Here is a 10,168-nt window from a genome sequence, read left to right on the forward strand (position 1 = left end):
GAGAAGGCAGAGTGTTGACATGTCGTGGGGTTGTTAACCAATGTCATAAAACAATATGTGTACTGACTGTTTAATGAGAAACTATTTGTTCTGTAAAGCTTCACCTAAGGTACAGTAAAAAAATTTTTTTTAAAAAGACAGGAAAGAAAGAAAAGATCATAATGAATGTGAGAAGAGATTCTGAAACTTGCTCTTGAAAGTAGAGTAGCTAAAGCAAACAGAAGAAATGATGAAGTGAAAGAGATGAACAGAAGATTTCAAAGGACAACTTGAGAAGACAAGGTAAAGTATTATAATGAAATGTGCAAAGACCTGGAGTTATAAAAACCAAAGGGAAGAACACACGTGGCATTTCTCAGGCTGAAAGAACTGAAGAAAAAATTCAAGCCTTGCATTGCAATATTGAAGGATTCTATGGGCAAAATATTGAAAGACACAGGAAGTGTCAAGATAAGATGGAAGGAATACCCAGTCACTGTATCAAAAAGGATTGTCTACGTTCAGTCATTTCAGGAGGTAGCATAGGATCAAAGACGGATGATACTGAAGGAAGAAGTCCAAGCTGCACTGAAGGCACTGGCAAAAAGCAAGACTCCAGGAATTGACAGAATACCAATTGAGATGTTTCAAAGTACAGATGCAGCGCTGGAGGTTCTCATTTATCTATGCCAAGAAAGTTAGAAGACAGCCACCTGGCCAACCAACTGGAAGAGATCCACATGCATGTCCATTCCAAAGAACGGTGACCCAACAGAATGTGGAAATTATCAAACAAGATCATTAATAATCATACGCAAGTGAAGGTTTGCTGAAAATAATTAAAAAATGGACACAGCAATATATTAACAAGGAACTTCCAGAAACTGAAGCCGGATTCAGAAGAGGATGTGAATCAAGGGATATCACTGCTAATGTCAGATGGATCTTGGCTTAAAACAGAGAATACCACAAAGACCTTTACCTGTGTTTTATTGACTATGCAAAGACAATCGACTTTGTGGATCATAATAAATTATGGATGATATTGCAAAGAATGGAATTCTGGAACACTTAATTGTGCTCTTGTGGAACCTGTACATAGACCAAAAGGCAGTTGTTCGAACAGAACAAGGGGAATACTGCATGGTTTAAAATTAGAAAAGATGTGTGTCAGAGTTGTATCTGACAAGCTGTATCCTGAGCAGGTAATCTGAGAAGCTGGGCTATATGAAGAAGAACATGGCATCAGGATTGGAGGAAGGCATATTAACAACCTGCAGTATGCAGATGGCACAGTACAACCTTGCTTGCTGAAAGTGAAGAGGACTTGAAGCACTTACTGATGAAGATCGAAGACCACAGCCTTCTGTATGGATTACACTTCAACATAAAGAAAACAAAAATCCTCACAACTGGACCAATAAGCAACATCATGATAAACACAGGAAATACTGAAGTTGTCCAGGATTTCACTTTACTTGGATCCACAATCAACACCCATGGCGGCAGCAGTCAAGAACTCAAAGGATGTATTACTGCATTGGGCAAATCTGCTGCATCAATTCTTTGGTCTTCCATATTCATTGTCCAGCTTTCACATGCATATGAGGCGCTTGAAAATATCATGGCTTGGGTCAGGCACATGTTAGTCCTAGCACTAGTCAAATTAAATTATTAAATTAATGCATGATGTTTTCATTGTTGAACTAGTTTGAATGTAGTTTAATTCTTTTAACAAAGTAAGATTTAAGAAAAATAAAGTAAAATTTAGCAAAATATTTAGTTTGAACTTTACAATTTTCTTCTAATAAAAAATTCACATTGGAGAAAACAATCTATCAAATTGTGAAAAGTATTACAAAACTACAAATAAGCTACAAATATACTGTAACTGTGTCTTTTTAGTTTAAGGAGTGTTTTTTAATTTATATTTCTGTGTTTGCATATTGATTTTCCATTTTTTATGAAATATGTTTTTGCACATTGCTGAAAGTCCCCCCAGTTTCTTTATTTTTTATGTAATCAGAGGTGATGGTCATGTTATTCTACCCCATATTACCAAGAGCAGATTATCTGAAGGAGAAATAAATAAATATATTTTGTACCAAAGAGAATTGGTGCAACATTTTTGTACAACTTTCAGTGTGTAAAAATAAATTTCCAAAATGCAACTTAACATTTTTCTTTATACAATAACTAAAAATAAAACATAATAAAAATGTGGAAATTAACCTAATTTCTCAGTAAATCCAGCCTTAGACACTGAAAATTTTAAATAATTTATTTTTAAATTGTCCAGCTAATTACTTGTCTTAAGAAGTTTATCTTTCTTCACTAGGAAAAAAAAAATCTCAGTCCCTCCAGTGAGTGTTTACTGCAGGCACCTCTCCTAGTGTTTAATTGTACATTGATGGAGACAAATGTTCCATTTGTCATTTGCTTCATATCTCACCTTGTGTATGGGTGTGAGCAGCAAGGTAATGTGATTTATGGAGCTTTCAAGCAGATGTCACTGCAGTGACAATTAATGTGTGGTTTCTGCTGCTGTGTACAATAATTGCTCCTGGAAATTAGATATTATTCTAATTTTCTTCCCCGTTTGTCAGGTACCAGTTTGTTGTCATAGCCAATATGACACAACAAGTGACCTCACACACTGTGCTGAACTCATGGTAATGAGGAAATACCCTGGTTCCAACCAGACCAAAGCTGTAATATATGTAACCAACTATCCAAGATCCTTTGCTAGACTAAGATGAATCCTGTCACTTTGGACAACTATGTTTCATTGAGTTAGCTTTTTGAAGAGCAAATGAGTGGAAGAAAATTCACATTTTGGAAGGTGTTCAGTAGATGTCGTCAGAGTCAAACAAGAAACTAGAAATCTCAAATGAATGTTTGCGACAGTGGGAGAACTGTTTATTTTTAAATACTGTACTTCAAGGGGAAAAAATATTCTGCTATAAAGCCTTGTGTTGTTTTAAGATACGAAAGTAATCTGAATTTTGACTTTTATTTTTTTCTTTAGAATAATCTCGGTAGAATTACCAGATGATGCAAGACAATTTGGAATTCAGTTCAGATGGTGGCAACCATATTATTCTTCCCAGGGAGAAGATGTATGGGCTATTGATGAGATTATCATGACATCTGTGCTTTTCAACAGCATTAGTCTGGACTTTACCAATCTTGTAGAAGTCACTCAATCTCTGGGATTCTACCTTGGAAATGTTCAGCCATACTGTGGCCATGACTGGACTCTTTGGTGAGGATTTCATCATTATTATTGTGATTTTTTGTTGATATTACACTTTACATTACGAATTACAACAGGAGGATAATTTTCGAGTCCATTAGCATTTAACCATTTGTTGACAAACATTTACGAAGCATGAACCATTTGAGAAGTCAGCATTATGTCTACAAGTAAGAGGTCTTGGGAAGGAGGACTAAACACGAAATACTGAAACATGTAAATAATATAAAATTTCAATATATTTATTAATCTCAAAATTTCATGTCACACAGTTATATATAAAAACCCTCTTCAAAAAGTAAGTAAAAGGACTACCATATTATCCCTGCATGGAGGTCCACAAGGATCATAGTGAAAAATGACTTGGTTCTAGTGACTTTTTTAATAAAATTTCTCATGAGTAGTTCTGTTTTCATGCAGTCTTTATATAAAGTCCAATAAGTTTTTCATCCCTAATTTATTAATATAGGCTCTCTGGTGGCACAGTGGTTAAGCTCTCAGCTGCTAGCCAGAAGGTTGGCAGTTTAAACTCGCTAGCCTCTACACAGGAGAAACATGTAGCAGTGTGCTTCTGTAAAGATTTACAGCCTTGGAAACCCTATGGGGCAGTTCTACTCTGTCTTGTAGGGTTGCTGTGAGTCAGAATTGACTCGACGGCAACTGTTTTTTCTAGTTTTACTTGTTTTGTTTTTCAATTTATTAAGATCTCCTTGTTAATCCATTTTATCAAGCTGTATTTGACTCATATGGTTAATGTTAGTTGTGGAATATTCTAGTCAAGATACCCTTTATAGTTAGATTTTTTTCTTGTAAAATCATGTGCACATTTATTTATACAATTAAAAGGTAAAAAAATAATTTCAGACTGTTATCAGTAGGATGATATGATAATGAGCAACTGGGGTCTGGAGGTGGTACTTTAGATAGGGAACTCATAAGAAGCTTCTCAGAGGAGACCATGTTTGACTGGACAGTGGAAGAACAAGGAAGTTTCAGTCATACAAAGATCTATAGGAAGAGCATTCCAAATACAGAAAACTTTGGAGTGCCGAGACCCCAGAGCAAGAGTGACCAAGGCATGTTTAAAGACTAGGGGAGGCCAGTGATGCTAGAGCCCAAATAGTGAGGGAGCAAATGTCAGGAACAGAGGCCAAAAGATGTGCAGGGACCAGATCACACCAGACCTTCTAGGCCCAGAGATCCTGGAATAAACAGGTTGCTCTGATTCCAAAGCCCACAACCTTCGCCACTGTGCACACTTCCCCTCTTTAGGTTCCTTTAGGACTTTAAGCATAATTGAGGAATAATCTTCTAAGAGATTTTTACTTTCTATTGAGTCATGGTCAGACCAGTTTAATTTCTCCAGATGAATCTAGCCAAAAGCTATTCACTGCAATTGTCTCCAGAGAGCATATCATAAATGACCCATCAGTGACCTTATCATAATTAGAGGTAAATTTTACACATCGTTGCACAGAAAATTACCTTTGATGGGAATTGTGCATGTACAGTCACATCCCGCACACAGCAGGGTAAAATTCTAACATCAAAATGACAGCTAATGGAATGGAAGTACGGCTGGTCACTTTGGCTGCGAGCACTGTCAAACGAGATAGAGTGAAGTTTCTACGTGACAAAGTATGAGAGGTTATATTGTGTGTTTTTTATTTGATATCCGCAGATGCTGTTTTTATGGATATTAGTTCTTAGTTCTGGAGCCTTCAAAAGAAAGAGGTGGAACAAATAAGCAGATATAAATATGTAGACCGACATGCGATTTCTTAAAATTCTCTGTTTCTGAAAATTTAAGTTGACCTGAATTAGCAGTAATTCAGATTGGTCATTTATCATAAACTGTATCCCTCAAATTTGTGTGGTAGTTTTTCTCTCCAGTACTTTTAATACAACAAAGAGTCATATCATGAATGCAAGTCCTGTATAATGTTTATTTTCATAAATAGTTAACATCTGCTCAGATAAACTCCAAAGTTGCTGAGCGTTTTAATTTAACGCTTGGGTTGAATGCATGATAACAGCAGTTTAATTTCTGTGCTTTGATCAAAACCCTAAGAACAATATCCTTTCACACAAGTCTGATGAATATTCTTAAGCCACCAGTACTTTAATTGGTAGAGATACATTTACTTTGTGAAAGTACAATCACAGTAATTATAGAAAACCATAAGAAAATATGAATAACTATACAGTCCCCATGGACACCTTGAGCAGCACCGTAGGAGTTTTATTAACAACCACATGTGAGCAATCAGATTTGACTTTCTGATCTTCCCTGAAATGAAAAGGAGTTGTCTTGGTTGTGAAACAACAGAGAGTATACTCTGGCAGTGATAATGAGACTAGAGAAACACATTAACTACTCTAATAAGGACATGAAAAATGCTCACTGCTCATTAAAATGAAACAACATGGAAGATCTCAAACTGTTCCCATTTTCTTAGCCAATGAGTCAGAATAAAGCCCGTTTTAATGACACTGTTTTTTCTCTGCTGCTGTTGAGTATATCGTCCAAGATTCAATGAGAATTCATTTTAGCAATATTTTTCACAAACACTTGTAATTCAAGTGATGGTATTGACCAACTGTTTATCATAACCTCCTAGTCCTAATGTAAAACCTTTGGAGCACATTATCTTATTAAGTACAATCTCGTTAAGCACATTTAAATATGTGAACTCTGCCCTTCAATGACCTTGTGTCTGTCCAGGGAAATTTTGAGATGTATACATGTTCTGTACAAACGGCTGGTGTTAAATTAATTATTGTTGGCTTTTCCCAGCTGTGAGTTCATTTGGTTCTCATTTTCTAACTCATGACTTTCCATGAGGATGGATTGTTGTTACTGAGAGTGTTCTCCAGGGAAAGCTTGGACAATTGCTTTTTCATCAGAAGAACTATAGTCAATTTGCCTTGACAGCGTGTCACTTAAAGCACTTTTTTCAGTGGAGAAATGAATTGCTTCTAATTATTATAGTAATTCCCCTTCTTCCATACAGAGTATCTGAAATCAGAACCTAAGTCTGATTTAGGTTTTTAAAATAGTCTTTAAAACCTCTTACATATATTTTAAGATCACTAAGAGAATACATTTACTTGAGATTTGTTGAATGATTGCATCTGTGATAATACCAGGGGACATTTGCATTTCTCTATGCCTATCTAATAAACAAGATACAACAGGTAGGAAGGACATTGTTGTCATATTAGTTTTGGTTTCAAAATGTATGCAACTGTGAGGGGATGGTTGTCATAACATATTAGAATTGACAATTATTTTTGATAGTTATGGTGTGGTAGGAAGAAGACAAGCTTTGAGGTCAGAGACAATAGTTCAGATTCTGGGTCTGCCACTTAGAACTTGGAAAATCAAATCAGACATTTTTAACTAATGAGGCATTTTGAGGAGTGTATTTTAAGAAGGTTGCATCAAAGCCACTGTATCAAAGTAGGGAATCACCGAGCTTCATTACTAATTAATATACGAGACACATCCCTGACCTCTAGCTCCACCCAAGACTCACGCTAGCTTTGTCTCTCATCCCCTCCATGACCTAGTCCATCTCAAACTCTTATTCCAGCTCCAACCATTGCCCTATCTCTGACCCTTACTCTGTGCTAACCCCTAAATCTGAGCTAGGAGTCAAACACAGGCTAAGGACACTAGCCTTTCATATTCTTTGGTAATTTTTAGAAGCTGACATTTTAATTATTTTATTTCTAAATTATCAAAAATGCTCCCATATCAATACAATAACATCCCATCCCATTCCCATTGCCGTCAAGTCAATTCTGACTCACAGCGACCCCACAGGACAAAGTAGAAATGCCCCATAGGGTTTCCAAGGCTGTAATCTTTATGGACTGCCACAATTTTCTCCCACGGAGCAGCTGGTGGGTTCAAACTGCCAACCTTTTGGTTAGCAGCTGAGTGCTTAACCACTGCGCCACCAAGGCTCCTCATAGTAACATCAAAAGGCTACGTATTCAGGAGAACTTATTTAGCCTCTCTGAGCCTTAGTTTTTCATCTGTAAAATGGGAACAATAATACCTACTTCCAAGATTGTTGTAAAGATTAAATAAGATTACAGATAGAAAGCACTTAACCTGCATCTGCCTTTTCCATTCTCTTAAATTTCCAGTTGAGGAGAAGAAAACTGTGACATCTGTAGTATTGCATTTAGGTCTAAATTATGAGCAACTTTTTGAATTTTAGAAGCCAATAAACATTCTTTTCCTTGAGTAATGCAGAAGAATATATCTCTAAAACTTAAAGAGAACAAAATAGAAACACAAAGATTTTTTCTTATATTTTCTTACATATTTTGGTTGGGGAATACAGTTGGAGGATTGTGCAATGAAAAGCTTATAGTGAGTACACATATTCTTATCAGCAGTTTCGTTCTAAAATACCAAAAATTCCAGCAACCCTGAATATTTTACCACAGAAAAGATTTTGTGAGTGGTCATTAGCGTTCCAGGAAACCCCAGACATAAAGGACCCTAAAAGTCTGTTTATCCCCATACCCATTGCCGTCCGGTTGATTCTGACTCATAGCGACCCTATAGGATAGAACTGCTGCATAGAGTTTCTGAGGAGCGACTAGTGGATTCAAACTACTGACCTTTCAGTTAGCAGCCAGGTGATATAAAACTTAAATAAAATGGGAAAAAGTAATACTGTGACTACTAATAATTAAAGTAAAAAATAAGGTAAGAATAGCTAGAGTTTTTACTTATCTTTAATGGTGTTTAACTGAAGAGAAGCAGATCGAATTAAAAGATTTAGAAATAATTGAGACTCGTAGACATATTGAAAGGATCTCCTAGGTGCTTTCACTGGCACTAAAAATAGAAAGTTCTGATTCCTTGTTAACTCTATTTTTTTTTTTTTTAATTAAAGCTTTCTTTTTTCTTGACACAAGTAAATCACTAGCACTAGTCATATTTAGGATCATATTTTAAGAAGAGAAATTTCTTTAAAGTAAGTAGTGAAAATAGAAAGTGGAAAGAACAACATGCAAGAAGTGAAATTAGCTGTGAATGACAAAAGGCATGTGAAACAAAAGAGTAACTTTGTGTGGTGTGTAATGATGTGATGGGAAAATATTTGAAGCCCAGTTTTTCACACTGGCTCCAGGTGGCACAGTCAGCCCTGAAGATGTAGGGTGCTAGGGTGTAAAACAAAGAGAACAGCTGTAGGGTGGATGGTCCTAGTCAGAGGGAACAGACAAGTGGCTATTTTCAAAAAGTATGTGTTTACATCTCATGGCATATCTATGAACATGGACAAAGAGAAAGAATTTGTTTGTAAATTTATGAGAAGCAGGAGTTAAACCCATGGAAAAAATCCAGGCTAAAAAGGAGGCTATTATCTCATAATATAACTTAAATACAGTTTATTTGCAATAAAAGGTAGCAAGTAATACTGTAGCTCTAAGAAAAGCAATAAATTAGTGTTATAAGCATGTAATTGATAAATAGCACAACTGAATGATGGGTGAAATGTGCTTTAAGACATACAAAAGGGAGTATAAAGTAGTTAAGGTACTTCTAGGTTATGAGGACCATCAGCAATTAACAATGATGTGTAGTAATAGATGACCCGGAAAAGTTTCCAAACTGACCCAGAGAAACACCTTAGCACTCACGCTTCCTAGACCTGAGAGGCATCTGTATAGACATTTAGGCCCATAGGAGGATCTATCATGCATTTAGCAAGCATTGAGCCGGAGATTTTTTAAGAAAATCTACCTCTATTTCAGCTACCTTTTGGTTAATTTTTTAAAATAGAAATACATGTTTAAAAGGGTTTGAAAGAGAGTCTTTACCATGCAGCGGATTCTTTAACCTTTTGGACTTGTCTTATGAAACTAATCAAAGAAGTTGTCTGATACTAATATAAGGAAGTGTCATTGGTAAACAAAGAAAATATCAAGTTAGTGCCCAGCTGAAACTTTAGACAACCCTGATTGTCAGCTTAGGTTACAAGAAAGAATATTATGAAAACCCCTCTACAAGATGAATCTACTCATGGAATAAAATAATAGCCAGGTAAGCTTCTTTAGGATTTTTTTTTTCATTAAAAATGAAACTGTAACTTTTATAGAAATTTTGTCAGTTTAAATATTTTATTATCCAGCCTAGAATATTCTTGGGGTTATTTTTTTACAAAGACCATCATAAAGAGATCACTAAATCAACTAAAATAGTGCTACTGGAGAAAGTCAGTCGGGGCAAGATGGCTCCCAAGAGCCACCTCAACTGCCATTTCACAGTAAGTGATCACTCTAGGAAGATTAGCAGATAGATAAGGTAAATACATTGAGTGACAAACTGAAGTTCCTTACTATTATTCTCAACAGCAGTGAAATGAAGATTCTCAGCACTCAGGGATATTAATGCCACTATAAAATTGCTAATGTGATTGAATATACCCCAAATAAATTTATAATTGACTTTCTAAAACCAGAGCCCATTTACTCAGCTTTTTCATTGTGAGGTTTTCATCACAGAAGTAAGTTTTTTATTCATTGATAGATTTTATTCAACTATTCATTGATTATATCACAGGTACTGTTTGTAGACACGGAAGGTGTATCAGTCAGTACTGGAGATGAAGATAGAAAAGCCCTTCACTTGTAGTACTTACTACATTCTAGGGGGGAAGAAAGACAGTAGACAAACAAATTCATAATAATATATCAGACAGTGATAAGCACTGTGAAGAAAATAAGGCAAGGTAAGAGAATGGAGTGTTAGGTTACAGGACTGGAGGGTGAGGGCTAGTTTTATGTAGATTCGTAGGGAGGCCTTCCTGGGAGACACTGGAGTGGACAACAGAATGATGGCAAAGAGACAATGATGCAAAGGCGTGGGTGGAGAGCTTTGCAGAGAGAACAGCAAGAGCGAAGGCC

General features: G+C 36.0%; 1 protein-coding gene across 1 annotated transcript in view; it reads left to right on the forward strand.

Moving 5' to 3' along the window:
• The window catches only part of RELN (reelin), a 551,032-nt gene that overhangs the window by 379,278 nt on the left and 161,586 nt on the right, over nucleotides 1-10,168 (forward strand). The window contains exon 22 of the mRNA XM_004390724.1: nucleotides 3,008-3,244. Coding sequence (XP_004390781.1) covers nucleotides 3,008-3,244 — 237 coding nt within the window. The remainder of the gene's footprint in view (nucleotides 1-3,007; nucleotides 3,245-10,168) is intronic.

Source organism: Trichechus manatus, unplaced genomic scaffold (assembly GCF_000243295.1).
Source record: "Trichechus manatus latirostris isolate Lorelei unplaced genomic scaffold, TriManLat1.0 scaffold00326, whole genome shotgun sequence".
In the NCBI taxonomy this organism is placed as follows: Eukaryota; Metazoa; Chordata; class Mammalia; order Sirenia; family Trichechidae; genus Trichechus; species Trichechus manatus.